The sequence below is a fragment of the Capronia epimyces genome (genome assembly GCF_000585565.1).
Source record: "Capronia epimyces CBS 606.96 chromosome Unknown aczIQ-supercont1.4, whole genome shotgun sequence".
In the NCBI taxonomy this organism is placed as follows: domain Eukaryota; kingdom Fungi; phylum Ascomycota; class Eurotiomycetes; order Chaetothyriales; family Herpotrichiellaceae; genus Capronia; species Capronia epimyces.
In genome coordinates, this window is record NW_006912907.1 from 1648827 (window position 1) to 1664703 (window position 15877).

Consider the following 15877-nt stretch of genomic DNA (forward strand, 5'->3'; position numbering starts at 1 on the left):
AGAGGTATACTGTAGATTGAGACCACCAACCGTTGAGCTCCCTTTCGCCTTTCTCTACACTACACTACGCTACAGAAATCGCTACTTCCTACTTCAGGACACCAGGGCGGAGAATGTCTGCCCGCTTGAATTGACATTGAACCCTGTCGGGAAATCATCCCCGTGAGCTCAAGTAGTATTGATACATCTTAGGGTTAGGGTTAGGGTTAGGGCTACTTAGGGTTAGGGTTCTTAGGTAGTACGGATAGGGGCAGTTGTGTGGTGGAAAAGGTCCAAGATACCTATGTACTACGTCCCATGTCGTAGGTACTATATCCCTTTTACATACGCGGCAGACACAATCAGGACCTTGCAATGAGCTACTGAGCCACCTGTTGGACAAATTGGACGCAGCTATCCCAGTACTCTTGCGACTGCTTGAGTTGTGGAAACATGTAGAACCCGTGAGGCAAGCCTTTGTAGATTTTCAGCGTGACGGGGACTCCGGCAGCCTTGAGAGCTTCAGCATATGCCAGCCCTTCGTCTCGGAGCGGATCCATGCCCGCAACCTGAATCACTGAAGAAACACCGTAAGTACAAGTACCTAGGGACAGGAACAGGAACAGGGCACTCACGCGCGGGTGGCAAGTTAGACAGATCCTTAGCCAGCAATGGGCTTGCGTAGACTTCGGCATCTGCGTTGGGCAGGTATTGATGCCAGAACCAATCCATTCTAGGGGCATCGACCACAGTGGAATCTTTGTTCTGTTGATAACTGCCATACTCATACTTGTCCGACGGGAACAGTTTCGGATGGCAGGTCACGGGAATGTTCAGGATCTGGCCAACAAGGCCCGACACACCCTCATCCCGGGCTTTCTGGGCCAGAACAGCGGCCTGGAGGAGAGGTAGAGACGAAGTTAGCTAACGGGTGAGATGGGGGAAACACAGAGACTGACGATATTGCCGCCGGCACTCCCTCCAGCCACTATGATCTTCTCTGGGTCGATTCCGAGTTTGAAGGCGTGGGATTTGCACTGGAGACAGCTCAGCTGAGCAGGAAAACACCCCAGGAGCTCTCCCCTTCCCATCAAAGCCAGCTTACCCATTTGAGGACGTCGAAACAATCATTAATGGCGTAGGGATACTTGTAGGCCGGGGCCATTCGATAGTCGACACTCACAACCACCGCACTGCCCTGGGCGGCCAGGAAGCGGTTCTCGACCTCTTCAACTTCGTGGCTGCCAACAACCCAACCTATATATTGCGACCAAGGTCAATATATCATTACCATTGCTTCAGCAGAGGCTAGATCTACTGTAGCAATCTCGCCACAACAAAACTGTCGACTTACCTCCACCATGGGCCTTGAGAACCAGGACCGCGTTCGTGGGCGGATCCAGCGGCTTGTATACACGAAGACCGATTCTGCTGCCGTCTCTGACGGGTGCTTCTTGATCCACGACGGAATACTCTTGTCCGGGTTGAGGAGCGTTGTTCGGCAACGCCACCGGTGCGGTGAGCCAAGCGGCCTTGAATTCATCCAGTGGCAGCGACCATAGTGCGGCAAAGTTCTTGTCGGCTTCCTCTTTTAATGGTGCAAAGTCGGGATCGATCTCGGACAGATGCCCATACTTTGGCTTCGGGGCCTTCAACCCGGGACCACTGGGTTCGAGTTGCACCATTGTCAACACAGAGAGTCTTCCCAATGGTTGATCCAGTGGTTCCTACGGTCTCTTCGCCTTGGAAGTCCAGCCTGTGAAGTGTAAAGCCAGAGAGGGTCGCTACTTGGTGCTGTATATTGTAGATACTGGGATTAGATTGGGACATTTCAGAAGAATTAGATCATCTGGCGGGCGGGGTGAAACCAGCCGGAGATGGAGATGGAGATGGAGATGGAGAACATCTCTAGACTCTAGACCTGCGGGTCCGGAATGTGTGTACTGCGTACTGTACCTTTGAAGGGAATCATGTCCCATGTCCCTGGGGTTTCCTTTCCCTCTCCCTTTCCCTCGGGAATTGGAGGAGCTGGGTCTGCCGCGCATGTTAAAGGGCGGATGATCTCCGAAAACCGGGGTCAGGGGGTTTCCCTCGGCAAACATTTTGCGAGCGTACTAGGGAGAGAGCAGGGGTGAGCCTACACTGCTGTATGGATACGGAGTAGCCGTACTCTGGACATACCTGTAAGTGACCCGGGTTGGTTGGGTTGTCTCCTGTACCTCCAGTAAGCGGGACCTGGGGTTCCTAAAGTTGGGGTTCCTCGACCCACATTTGCCCATGGGGTATGTGGTGCGTACAGAACGATAGATGCAACCTGACTGACTTATCTTCTCCTCTAAGCACGGATCCCTCCCACGCCCAGCTGTGAGATCTCCGGGGAATAGTGATAGTAGTAGTATAAGAGCAGCGTCGCATGAAATACATCCCACTCCTCCTTTTGGACTTCTATCTCAGGAGCGTAGCCTCGCCCTTCCCGATGCCTTGTTGAGCGGGCTACAGAAGCCATCAGAAACCCTCAGTACTCTATACTATACACTATACACTATACTCTGTACCTAGACTCAGAACAGGCGGTATGAGGGAGGTGTATGACTGAAGTAAATCTCTCTTGTAGCTCCAGTACATGTGGTGAAACCCACGTGGCTCTAGAGCATCAAGCTTCTCGGTTGACCCGCTTACAGTTGACAGTATGGAGTATATCAACTACCCACTACCCAGTAGATACCTAGTACTGTAATTGCTGGACAATCCCATCCCCTTGAAAGTTGACGGAGTATAATCCCCGCGTTACACCCCCCTCAACCTGGGGCCCCATACTCTATACGCCATGATGGAAAGACTACTAAACCACTCAAAAGCCTCGTGCTCTTCAGGGTCAGGGGCCCCAGATCCTTCTTTCCACCTTGAAGCAGCTTGACCGTCTCGTCTTTTTTTCTACCTTCCCGTTGCCAACATCAGCATGGGCAATCTGAGAGCCAGAGCCAACAGGTACAACTTCCTGGTGGCGTTTTTCGTCGCCTTGGGATCGTTCACCTACGGCTTCAACTCGGCCATTATTGGATCCGTGATTGGCCTCCCATCCTTCTATGCCTACTTCGACTTCGAGGCCACCAGCAGCTACGGGGGCAACATCATCGGGGCGAGTAATGGCCTCTACGCCGGGGCTGGCGCCATCGGATGCTGGACCGTCTTCTGGCTGCTCGACTTGCTAGGCCGCAAGCGGTCCATCCAAATCATCTGCTTGGTATGCATCGTCTCGGCCGCCATCCAGGCCGGATCGGCCCACATTGCCATGTTCCTGGTCGGCCGCTTCTTCAATGGCCTGGGAGTCGGCTTCATCAACACGGCCATCCCGACCTATATCTCCGAGATATCTCCTCCGGCCCAGAGAGGACGACTGGTGGGATCGCACGGCTTTGTCATCTGTGTCTCATACGTAAGTGCAGCTCCCGCCGCGAATATCCAAGATACTTTGTCTTCCCAGTGTGACCGTTTGCTCATGGCTTCGGACCCAGGGCTTCTCGGGATGGTGTGGATTTGCCATTTACTACGAAAACGACCCAACCATACAATGGCGACTTCTGTTGGCATTACAGATTGTCGCCCCTCTCCTTCTCCTGCTCGGAAGTCCTTTTATTCCAGAGTCACCTCGATGGTTGATCCAAAATGGTCGGACTGAGAAAGGTGTGTTCGCCGTGGGTGATATATACAATACCCCTTGTTGCTCATATATGTACTATGTATATGTGTACCTCCGTCGTTCTGACCAAAGAACATCCTATAGGCCTCACCGTGTTGGAAAAGTTGCATGCCAATGCCGATGACCCAGAGCACATTGGCGCTCGAGAGGAGTGTCTACAGATCCGGAGACAGATCGAGCTAGAGAAGTCGCAAAAGTCGCCCAACATCATCCAGCTGGTATTCAGTCGCAAGTATCGAAAGAGAATGTTCTTCGGCTTCTACTTGCAGGCCATGTGTCAAAGTACAGGCGTCCTGGTGATTGCCAACTATATGGTCCTCGAACTCAACAATCTCGGTCTTTCCGGTTCCACCCCGTTGTTGCTCTTGGCCGTCTACAATACCTGGGCGGCCTGTCTCAACTACGTCAACGCCCTTCTGATAGATCGAATCGGACGTATTCGGATTGTGACAATTGGCATTGTAAGTCAACCTTGTTGTACACCATCCCTGATACCCTGTCGACCTCGAGTTTGGCTGTGAATTGGACTGATAAATGACCAGACGGGCTGCATGGTCTGCCTGATCCTGGTGACGGCACTCAATGCACATTACGGCAATGCGGGGAATCCAAACAAAGCAGGACAAGCCCTGGCCATCACCTTCATGTTTCTCTTCGTCTCGTTCTATGGCTTCGGCATCGACGTGTCGAGTTACGTCTACTGTTCCGAGATCTTCCCCACGCATATTCGTGCCAAAGGTGTGGGTTGGTCTGTGAGTGGGCTCTTCTTGATGACCACGGGTAAGTCGAATCTCACGTCCGCAACGTTGCGCCAGGTGGACTTGCTGACAATGCCTTCCAGTCTATACGACTGCCGCCGGGCCTGCATTCAACCATATCGGATGGAAATATTACCTTGTCTTTATCATTGTCACCTGTCTGATGCTGCCGTACGTGGTATTGAAATTCCCTGAGACTAAAGGTCTCAGTCTTGAAGAAGTCGGGGCGCTGTTCGGAGACGAGGTGGCTCTGGACGTCAGTCATCTGTCCGGAGACCAGCAGCGAGAGCTGGATGCTGAGATCTTGGCTCAACACGACATGGCCTTCTTGCGCGAAGATAAGCCGGGCCTGCACAGCGCAAAGACAGAGGTCTCTGGCCCCGATTATTCCAACTCCGACACTGAGCACGTCGAGCAGATCGTGGAGGATTCCAGCCACGGTCAAGGTCACGGAGTGACCGAGGTGAAGTGAAAGGATGGAAAGACTGGCTTCTCTCCTTAGGGAACCAAGTCGACCTGGACATCAAGGAGGGCTCCAACACTGGGATTGTGAACTTAACTTGGGTGGACGGTAGAGTGGCGGAAAATGAGGGAGAAAAAAAATGACTTCTTATACTTTCGGGGAGCACAGCCACTTTTCAATTTTGAACGAGGCTGCTCTTGCAATTGAGAGCCGTGATGATAGGGAAAATGTATTTTGATGCCGACCTCAGGCTTGACCAGTTCGAAAAGTGGTGTAGCGGCGGCGACGGATGATACCAGTACGACTTTCAGTCCGGTCAGGCGAGCTGAGCGCTTGGTCAGGATCTCTGCGGCCACCATTGACCGTTCACACATGGCTCGGCTGATATACGCCGACTTGATGGAAGAAATATGTGATTGATGCGTTACCCTAACCCTAACCCTAACCCCTTTTATGCTCGAGTACCTAGGGAGGCCCTACGGCGGCACAGGCAACGCCTTCCGCCACTTGTAGTACGGAGTACATACTTGGGTGCGTGTGGTACCTAGATTAGGTACCTAGGTACAGTAAACACTGCATGTAGGTGCACGTACCGGGACGTACTACTAATTACTACCATCTTGGCGTGCAGCGGCGCGTCGACGTGTTTGAGAGACGCGACTGCCTCTACACAAATCCAACAAACTCCAATTGATCATTCTCCCAGCACAAGAAGGTGTCATGTGGGAGTCTCCCGCTAAGAGACGTAGGTTAAGCATCCCTGAGCCCGAACTCGATGCCGGCACAGGCACCGGCACTGTCACGAATCATGCTGGTCGACAACCCACAACCCCCACCCGAGCATCATACCTATCGCCGACCAAAAGTTCCCTATCACGCTCACATCCACACCTCGTTGCTCGAAACATAGGCCTAGAGAGAGCTTTGTTAGAGTCGAGAGGGAAAAGCTTGAGGGAGGAAATCCTGAACAAAGTCTCCTCTGGGGTTGAAGCCCCCGGAACTATATCTCGGGACCAGCAGCTGGACAGTCGCCCAGTGAACGAGCTAGACCCAGCTAGAGCAGACGAGAATCAGCAGGATCAACATCTTGGCGTCTTATATCCAGAACATGGAACTCGGGATGTCGGCGAAAGTCCACCTAAGCTTCCGTCGCCTGTCAAAGCCCAGCCTCCGATGCATTCTCAATCGTCGAGGAGAAGAAGATCCAGCGAAGACACTCTACCTCCCTTGATATCTCCCACTCTCGTACGGAGAGGAGAAATAAAGGTCATGGAAAGACCTGCTTTGCCCGACATCGAGGAGCCTGAGTTGCCTCCAACGCCAGTCGCGCTAGGTCTGAGTACGGCGCCGTCTAGGCCCCGAGGGTTGGCCTCAAGCAGCAGTCCCAGAAGATCTCTAGGCGGGGGTGGGAGACTCAGACGAAGGACTGGAGCAGGTGGATCTGTCACAAGCAGTCCCCTGAAACCGAGGGCGCGATCCCCAAGAGTTGCCGGGGACGAAGTGTTCACGGCTGGGCATGACGAAGTCGCTGGGTCACAGGAGAGCGAGGTCCACGTACAGCACGAGGAGGACCTGCCGCAGGGGTTACAAGAGAAGCAAGCCACCATTCAGGCGTTGCGAGACCAGCTGCAGCAGCTCAGACGTCAGAATGAGCGGCTAGAGACTCTGATTGAGAAGGATGAGGAGGTGATGGCTGAGGACCTGTCGTTGCTTCGAGAAGCTTACCTCGTACCCGGTTCTTTGGAGCCCGACTTCACCAATCATGAGGCCAAGACCTTGTCATATCTTACGTTATTTGCCCCAAGCAACATGCGGCTGAGCTATCGTACAGATGCCAGGCAAATACAAGGCCGGACCAAGGCCATTCACTATTTGACCATCATGGCACCTCCTCCATGGCTTCCTGGTGTCTTTGAGCACAGCTTTGAAGTGGTCACTGACACTGAAGCTGTCAGAGTCGAGCACGTTCGATTGCGAGACATGATGACCGACAAGCCACGAGCAAAATCGACTATGACCGGCATTACCAAATGGATCCATGATAGGATGGACGATCCCCTACATTGTCTCGACGTGGGCGGAATGATATGGGGTGTTGGGAGATACTTTGCTGCTACAATTGAGCGCGCAAAGGTCTTCCGACAATTGCATAAATTAAACACAACAGCATCGTCTATGATGTCCGATCCAGTTTGGGAGGGAAAGGACGAAGAACTTGGACGAGATCAGACTATCGAGCTGAGTCGGTGGTTGGATAAAAACCAGTTGCGATTGCCTGACGCGGCCTCAACAGAAAGCAGTGAGCTCAGAGCAAAGATCATGCTAATATGGGACATTGGTCTAGATTGGACCGGGCACATAACATCCAACATTACCATTGCTGTCAGTGGGGTTTCTATCAAAGCGGAAGCAAAGTTGAAGGAGGTCTTTGATGGCCTACTACCATTCAGAGGCGTCACGGGCGCCTTCCAAAGCGTTTGGGGACTGGCCCAAGGCAACGGTGAGGATCAAAGCGTCGTAGCAAAGCAAACAGGCAAGAGGAAGCGCAGCTGATCGGCAGCCTGACTAGGCGGTCGTATACGAAAGCATGAAGATGTATGACTTTGAATGTTGAGCGAGTGAGTGGTCATAAGTACATATAGCGATGGTGCTTAGATACGTGATTCGGATGGTAAATATGCTACCTACTCGAGCGCACGACCATGGTTGCAGGGCCTCCCGAATGGCATATCCAGAGATTCTCAACTGAGTTCCGCAAGATCTCGATGTCGATCTCGATCAAGCCAATTCAAAGCCTACTAGAAACCACTTGATCAAGGTAAATTTTCGTTTTCATTGGTATCGCCTTTGCGGTTTATCCGTCCATTGAATTTAAAGAGACGGGTATGACGATGCTTGGCCGTGGAATCAATTGACCGTGTGACCAGGGCAATCTCAGCGCGGCCTTCACGGCTTTCAGGGTGCGTTGCTTTTCTCCATGCCATGCACCTCCATCCATGAGCCCGAGGCGTAAGCTTAGAAAAACCGGCAACACACAAACATCCCATATCCCATGGCTTGACCTCTCCCCCTCGCCGCGTCACCAATCAATTCTGAGCGCTATTTTCCGGTTGCATCAAACTGCAGAATCTGGAGCACACGTCTATTTCTTCTTTGCGTCCTCGGCGTCGGCCTTGGCCTTGGCTCTCTTCTCCCGAACACCGACCAATCTAGCATCGGATCTGGCCAATCTCAACTTGCGGAATGCGTTCTCCTCGCCCTTAGGCAGGTCGCCCTTGCTGATCTCGCTGACACCGTGCTTCACACCGACGCCACTGTCGATGGGGATGGAGGCGGCGATCTTCTTGATCGTCTTGCTCTCGTCTTCGACCGACTTGACATCTTCAGCCGAACTGTCGAGTTTCTTGTGCTGGCCGGATTTCCGCGGGAACAGGATCAGGCGTGCCTTGTAGGCCTGGAGGCGGGCAACGTTTGTGGCGAGCGATTCTTGCGAAGTCGTTTGGCGGCGGTAGTCGACGGCAATGCCGATCGTGGGAGCCAGCTTGCGGGGGATGCCAGCCTCCTAGAAGCAGGATTGGCATGTTAGCATAGCACTCTCTACGTTGCGAGTTGTAATCTTCTGACAATCCGCCCTCCGCGCGCGACACAAGGTCACAAGCCCAATTGAAGGGGAAAAAAGAAGCCCAAATGGGCATCTGTGCTGAAATATCCGTTCCCCCTGGTCCAATGCCTCGAATTTCTACCCGCGTTCCTCCAGAGTCTTTCTTGAAATCACAAATGTGAGGAGGCCGGGGAAAAGAGAAAGTCATACCTTCAACTCGACCAAGGTGAAACCTCTACCAGCCCTGGCACGGCGGTTGTACTTGATGGTAGGACATCGGACGACGGGTCGGAGCTTGTCGACGGGTCGAGGGGCGACAGCAGCGGCCTTGGACAGACGAGCAGCCCGTCTTCGAGACTTGCGGCCCGGCTGGTCGAAGTGCACGCGAACTCGGCGCTGCCAGTCCTTGCGGAAGTGGTTGTTGGGCAGCTGCTGGTTGTGCTTGATCGCCATCTTGGTCTCCTGACGATGTTTCTCACAACCTAGAGACTGGTTTGGGAAGAATGGAGGTTTTGCGGGCTGATGATGGTGGACAGAGGACCGGCGCAGTCTGCTTGAGACTTTCGCTGGCCCCGTTGTGCAATTCGAGGCTTGGCAGTAATCTTTTGCCAAGATTTGTGCCCTAGTCATGTGATTTACTTTTTGGGCTGACCCAGCCTCGCCTGGCCAGCCTTCTAATATCTGTCATCACTGATTGGTCCGTGAACAGTCTCCTACTAGTCGACACCTTACTGGCTACGATACCTACAGTACGGAGTACGGAGTACGGATATGGATTACAGACATTGTCGCCGGATTTTGAGAAGTCGGGAATACTTTCTTCATTCATATGACTGAGCTTGAGCGAGCACCCCTATAAATACATCCCAATGTCCGCCAAGCTGAATCCCAGCTTCCTCACCAAACGCCAGAACCGAATGGGTATCTTACAGTCATATCTCAGTGATGTCCAGGTGACTCGCCAAACAACTGGCATCATTGGCTCCAAGATTCAATGCCTAAACCGACGCCTTGGGAAATCTTTGCCTTTTTGGCTGTGATATCGGACTCTCCAAAGCTTGCCCCTCGCTTTCTCAAGTGGCTAGACTTTTTGATAGGGCCGAACAATTTGGTCTGAAGTAGGTTGCTTGAACGCTCTGCGTTCTGTGACAGTCTCAAGCTCTCTTGATTTCCCGGGTTTCTGCGTAGCATCTCACTGGCCAAAGAACTGGCCTGCGATTGGGGGATATTGTCATCGCTGCCATCTTCAGCATCGGAGATGGATATGGTGCTGTCCCGATCATGGCGTTCTCTTTCTGCTGACTCTCTAGTGAAGCGGGTGGCTGGGGCAGAAAGTGGTACCATTGTCTCTGGATAGTCCTCATGCGCGACAGGCCGCCTATGAGCAGATGTGGTGAGTAAGGACGAGAGTGAGTGTGCGCCACGAGTGTGTCCATGCTTAAACTTGGACGCATGGGTTTTAGTCGGGGTAGACGGAACGCTGGCGCTCTCTTGACTTAGAACCTGGTCTGCAGCGAGGAGAGCAGCGATGTTGGCATGGTTGGGTGCGGACTCGTGGAATCGTGGCACGGCTTTCCGTTGAGGCGTTGTGAAAATGTCGCGAGGTGTAGTATACGAAGGCGACAGACTTTTTAGGCGACTGAAATGCTCTCTGTTGTCGCGGATGCGTTTCTTGAGTCGGTCGTTCTCCTCTTGCAACAGCTCACATTTGTCTTTCTCTACCTCTAGCAACTTTCTTGTTCGCAATAGCTGCTCCTCTGTCTCATTGCGCTCGTCCTCCAATGCCTGACAGGTTCTGGTCAATGCTTCGATCTGTGGCTGTAAGGACGGTTCTGATCTCGGATGATGCAGCGAGACTGAAGTACGCTTGCGGTATTCGGCTGCTTGAAGGACTTCAACCTCTCTGCGGGTCATCTGATGTTCAACCTCGGCGCGCTGCGCGGCTTCATCGGATTCCATGGCCAACAGACTGTGCTGCAACTTAAAATGCGCCGCGGACGTCCTAGCTTCCTGAACTGCTGCGACAAGCTCTTGTGCCATGTTTCTCAATTCCTCAATATCGGCTTTAGCGATGGCATCGGGAGTCGGCAGGGCATGTAGAACGTTTGCTCTGACAGTGGTTGGGGGCGACGCAAGTAAGACATTGCTGGGACCGACACTGACGCGGCTCACCGGTGACTGGAATCGAGGTGGTTGTGTCGAGGGCGGAGGAGTCATGCTCGCAGACATGGCTGGGGGGGAACTGTAGGCGGACTTGCTCAAGCTGTCTGCAGAACGTGTGCGACTTGGTGGTGGAGGAGTCGAAGGAATGACAGCGGCTTCGGTCGTCATCTCTGGTTGCGAGTCTGCCATGTTGAGCTGGGTCGGATCGTCGAGAGTAGGAGAACCTTGGGCAGAGAGCAGAGAGGCGGAGAGCCAGAGAGTCAACTATATAGAACAGTGACAGGCTGAACAGAGAATGAGATGCGCAAGTCCAGATCGACGCCGGGTTCTTGCTGTCACTCGGTACGGTATCGATAGAAGGTGGAGTAGGCAGTGGTAGGAGGAGTAGCAGCAAGGCAATAATCTCTACGGTCGGGCCAGGAATTGACACATTGCGTTGAAGAAGTCTATGGATCAAACTCCTGGTCGGAGGGTTAAGTGGAAAAGACAGCCACGAGGATGAGAAGATAATTGCCAGGCTGGTTGAGGTGGAGACTTCGATATGTGTTTATTGATGTGAGAAGTTGAGAGGCTGGGAAGCGGGAAAGACCATGTTGGGCTTTTGGGCTGTGACGAAGAGCGAAGAGAGGAGTCGGTGGTGAAACTGCGCCTAAACTCCCCTAACATTTGAACGACACAAACTAGTAGGTTTACAGAGCTTCAGAGTCACATTTACATGGTGTGGTTGGGTGCAAACTCTTTCAAGGGCCCCTAAAGCCTTAGGAGCCTCTTAGCTCCAGAGGCTCGCGTTCAACGCGTCGCCTACGGAGTTCGGAGTACGGAACTTGAATTGGCGCCGGACGGTGGACTCAGCATTGGCAGACTGGCAGCTGAAGGCTGAGGATCAGGCCTGTGGCACCGTGGCACTATCCACTACCGACTGCCTAGCTGCCTAGGACCTAGGGGCCTAGGTGTAGGCTATAGGTGCTTAGTACTTACTACCTGACCCAGTGGCATGGCCGCTATCCGGGAGGCTCCAGGCTACAAGGGCCGACTTAGGTGGCCTATGCTCCAAGTTCTACTCTGCAGGCCTAAGCTCTAGGCTTAAATTACCGTAAGGCCTAATTAAGGCTCGACTAATAGTTGTGTTTATTGACTGCCACTCACCCCATCCCGCTCCAGCTGCCGGTCGCTTGGACAACCAGCCGATCACGACAGCTTCGCGTGTGTACAGTCTACTGTACTTTGTCCCGCAGGCCTTCCCCGGGCCATGTCCATCCACCTTTCAACTCTCATACCATCCCCTACTCCGTCAAGTTACACGTCTGTCTTGGTTGCAACTCAGCTTGAAATCTTAAAGCACGGGCCTTGACCTGAACTTGCACCCCGGTCAAACCTTCCCCAGCAGAGGACGGTACGCAGTCTCTCAATGTTCGGGTTTCCAAAGAATTGATTGTTTGCCCCAATGAAACGGTTTCCATGTAGCAAACAAGAAGCAACTACAACTAACTTCCATATCCTTCCGGGGATATAGTCCCTTCTGGCAGATACAGAAGCAAGCATGGAGCCCGAGCAGGGATCTCACATTCCCATTGCCCCTCGGGGTAGCATTCCACGCGTGTCACGGCTTCCTATGCCACGTGCAGTCGCCTCCAGCGACAATCTGAAACTGACCGTCCGGAACCCAGCGATGCTGGGGATTCACCAAGATGACCTGCGCAAAACCTCATATCTCCCACGCCCAACGATTCTCAAGGAGCCTCTAGGAGAGGCCATCAATCAATCAATTCGCTCGCGTTACGGGTGGAGTGACAATCCTGTGAAAGAGAGAAGCACGTCTCCAGTACGAGACGCCCTTCGCGACGCTCAAGGCACCAGTCTCGAGACCACACCACCTGCTTCAATTCCCGATCCCCCCTTTTTCGAGGATGGCAACGAGAATCCCACTGTTGGCAAGAAGGATGATGGCGCACAAGAACATAAGGAGAAGAAGAGACCTCGACCGTCCTTGTCCGAGAGAACTATGGAAACACTCGCACAAGTTTCGCCCTGTCCAACGCCTCAAAGAAGGACGAGTCTATTTGGTAACGACAGCAAGATGCCTCCACCATTGCGACCAGCGTCAAGTATGCGAGAATCTCGACCGACAACCCCAAAAGCCTCCCGGTCAGATTCGCCGACGAGACGACCATTTCGTCCCCCCGGGAGGATCTCGCCTACGAAAGACATGGTCGCTCTACCCCCTGTGATCTCTCCAGATGATATTTACACGCCCCCCAGAGCCTTTGTCAGAGGGCAGCGCTCCAGGATCGGAAAACCTCTTCAAGGACCAAGAAGATCCATCAGTTCTACTCTTGAGGCTCGGTCACAGGATGCTGGCGCTGAACTTCCAATGAAATTTTCGGCCCAGACCGTGAAGATAAAGCGATCTCAAGGGGGTAAAACCAGTATGGCCGAGAAACCATCACTAAGACCATCACTATCCTCCATATTCCAGGATCGTTCATCCAAGAAGGAATCCGGTGGCAGCCTTGTTCCCTCTATTACTGATACTCGCCCAATTCTGCTCAAGCCACGGCCGAGAGGGGAGCCTACAATAGCATCTTCGACATCGCCTTCAGCACTTTCGAAGAAAACCAAGCCTACTACGGCCACAGAGCGAGACCAGCGTGTTGCAACGGCCCAAGGCTCACACACAACCAGCTCACCCAAGTCGTCGGCAGCTCTGCGAGAGGCAGTCGCAAAAGCCAAGGCTGCCAGGAGAATCGCCCTCGTTGACTCTGGATCCCCCCACACCACGCCTGTCTACCCTTCAGGGAGTCCGGCCTTTGTACCTGCATCCAGCAACACTGAGCTAACGACCGCTAGCGACAACAACGGGTTGCTACAAAAGCGTATCCAGCAAGCGTCAACCACCGGCCAACTGAGCATCGCGGGAATGAATTTGAAGCGAATACCGGCAGAAGTTATGAAAATTTACGATGCGGACAACAGCACGATCAATTGGTTTGAGATGGTGGACATGGTCAAACTGAATGCTGCGGATAATGAAATTGACGAGTTGGAGGACCATTTTTTTCCGGATTACACGGCGTCGGAGTTGGCGGATGATGATGAGAAAAGTAATATGTTCGGAGGGCTTCAGCTCATTGACTTGTACAGAAATCATCTCCATCAATTGCCTATAGGCATGAGACGGCTGGAAAAATTGCAAACCCTTAATCTGAGCAACAATAGACTCACGAAGGACGCCGTTGATATTGCCTGTCAGATTCCTCAATTGAGGGAACTCATGATTGGCGAAAACCTTATCGATGGAGCACTGAGTTTCAACGGTAACCACTTGAAGCAACTTCAAGTCCTGGATCTGCATGGCAATCAAATCGAGCGATTGAATGGGGACGGATTGTCTCAGCTGAGAAGCCTTAAGGTTCTGAATGTTGCCGGCAACAAGCTCACAATGCTCCCTTGGGAGCTGCTCTCAACCTTGCCGCTCACAGAACTAAACATCTCAAACAATCAATTGTCTGGCATACTCTTCAAAGGCACGTCACCCTTACAGAGATTACGCAGACTCGATGCTTCTCACAACAAACTCGAAGGAGTTTCCGAAGCCGAACTCGAGCTGCCCGATCTACGGTCGCTTGTCTTGGACGGTAACAGAATATCTGAGCTACCCGACTTGACAAGATGCAAGGAGCTGCAAATACTGGGAGTGGCAGAGAACCAGTTGAACGACATACCGCCAACCCTTGTGCGTTTAGAGTCTCTAAAGAGCGCTGATTTTGGACACAACAACATCCGGCTCATCAATCCCGGAGTAGCAAGCATGAAGAGTCTTTCAAGTCTCAATTTAGCGGGGAACCCTCTTCGCGAGAAGAAATATATCACAATGACCACAACGGACCTAAAGATGGATCTCAACAAGAAATTGGCCACCACTCCGACTGAGACAGAGCCCTCGGATGCTGCCAGGATCGCCGGATCTTCAAATCATAGCTACCGTTACAAACCTTCGGGCGGTATCTTGGACCTATCTTCACAGTCCCTCACAGCGATCTCCCCTGAAGCAATCAACCTTTGCGATTCAGAAGCGCCAATACATACCTTGAAACTGTCGAACAACGAACTCTCTGAATTCCCCACTACACTGCTCTCTCATCCGGCTCTGAAGTACTCATTGCAGTCTTTAGACCTCAGCCATAACCCTCTTCTTCATCCGACCGACTACCTCGGCTGTGAGCTTTTCCTTCCAAATCTCAAGTCTTTGTACATTGTGAGCACCGGCCTTACCTCACTCGATGCATTGACAACCTATCTGAAAGCACCATGCCTAAGGGAGTTGAATATCTCATGCCACCGGCTGACAGGCAGAGTGCCATGGGTACGTGCATGGTGGCCTAGTTGCCACACATTGCTTGCCACAGACAACTGGTTCACTAGCGTCGAAGTGGAAGGAGTACGGGGCTTGGAGGTCTTGGACATTCGCAATAACGAAATTGAGAGTCTCCCACCAAAGATCGGATTCCTTGGAAGTCTGTCGGGCACCGCAAAAGCACCTGGCAGATTAAGAGTGTTGGAAGTTAGTGGTAACAAATTCCGGGTTCCGAGGTTATCAGTCATTGAGAAGGGAACAGAGGCGGTTTTAAAAGATTTGAGGCGGATGGTCCCTGAACAAGAGGTACCTGAGGAATGGCAAGACATCATTTGATTCTTGTCCATGTCCCTAAGGGTCAAAACGTTGTCGATGGCAGATTGTTTTCCCCAGCTGTTTTGTCTTGAGTGGTCTAGCAAGCGGGCGTTAGTATTTTCCGACTTCCAGCTGTATTCTCGCATGTAGTCTCTAAACGCGATAACGCGATAATATAGAGTTCTCTCCTTCCCGATGATTGATGAGCATAGATCTATATTGCCTTCCATGTCTACTAGAATGAACACGCATCAGGTGAGTTAGGGAATTCAAGCGGGTATCAGTAAAGTCCTAGGTAGTGAGGCCAATGTTCCAATGTCAGTCACGGTCCTGAAACTTGCGAAATGGTGGGGAGACGAGGCTGAGCGAGGGACCGAGTATTATAATAAGGCTGTGGCTGCAAGCCTTAAGGCCACAGGCGGTGAAAACCGGCAGTATTTTTACCTCCTGTTTATGTGCCGATGCGCCCTCCTCCACTCCACGCTCGGTTGTTATTCATGCGCAACCGATCGAGTCCGGCACCGGCTGACATTGCAAGGTTCTC

The 15877-nt window shown here is 52.5% G+C and overlaps 6 protein-coding genes across 6 annotated transcripts; 3 read left to right on the forward strand and 3 right to left on the reverse strand.

Annotated features, from left to right (window-relative positions):
• Positions 1-359: 359 nt before the first annotated feature.
• On the reverse strand, positions 360-1664 carry A1O3_05228 (uncharacterized protein; the record flags this gene model as incomplete). The annotated part of the gene is made up of 5 exons (XM_007735354.1): positions 360-556; positions 615-876; positions 939-1016; positions 1085-1236; positions 1334-1664. The coding sequence occupies 5 exons, from the start codon at positions 1662-1664 to the stop codon at positions 360-362; spliced, it is 1020 nt and encodes a 339-aa protein (XP_007733544.1).
• Positions 1665-2938: 1274 nt separating this feature from the next.
• Positions 2939-4909, forward strand: A1O3_05229 (uncharacterized protein; the record flags this gene model as incomplete). The annotated part of the gene is made up of 5 exons (XM_007735355.1): positions 2939-3415; positions 3495-3663; positions 3764-4140; positions 4222-4459; positions 4521-4909. 5 exons carry the CDS (start codon positions 2939-2941, stop codon positions 4907-4909), a joined length of 1650 nt encoding a protein of 549 aa, XP_007733545.1.
• A 1260-nt stretch (positions 4910-6169) lies between these two features.
• A1O3_05230 (uncharacterized protein) lies at positions 6170-7453 on the forward strand (the record flags this gene model as incomplete). The annotated part of the gene is made up of 1 exon (XM_007735356.1): positions 6170-7453. The coding sequence occupies one exon, from the start codon at positions 6170-6172 to the stop codon at positions 7451-7453; it is 1284 nt and encodes a 427-aa protein (XP_007733546.1).
• A 589-nt stretch (positions 7454-8042) lies between these two features.
• Positions 8043-8954, reverse strand: A1O3_05231 (50S ribosomal protein L13e; the record flags this gene model as incomplete). Its single annotated transcript, XM_007735357.1, has 2 exons — positions 8043-8462; positions 8712-8954. The coding sequence occupies 2 exons, from the start codon at positions 8952-8954 to the stop codon at positions 8043-8045; spliced, it is 663 nt and encodes a 220-aa protein (XP_007733547.1).
• Positions 8955-9476: 522 nt separating this feature from the next.
• On the reverse strand, positions 9477-10853 carry A1O3_05232 (uncharacterized protein; the record flags this gene model as incomplete). Its single annotated transcript, XM_007735358.1, has 1 exon — positions 9477-10853. One exon carries the CDS (start codon positions 10851-10853, stop codon positions 9477-9479), a length of 1377 nt encoding a protein of 458 aa, XP_007733548.1.
• A 1351-nt stretch (positions 10854-12204) lies between these two features.
• A1O3_05233 (uncharacterized protein) lies at positions 12205-15354 on the forward strand (the record flags this gene model as incomplete). The annotated part of the gene is made up of 1 exon (XM_007735359.1): positions 12205-15354. The coding sequence occupies one exon, from the start codon at positions 12205-12207 to the stop codon at positions 15352-15354; it is 3150 nt and encodes a 1049-aa protein (XP_007733549.1).
• Positions 15355-15877: the final 523 nt, after the last annotated feature.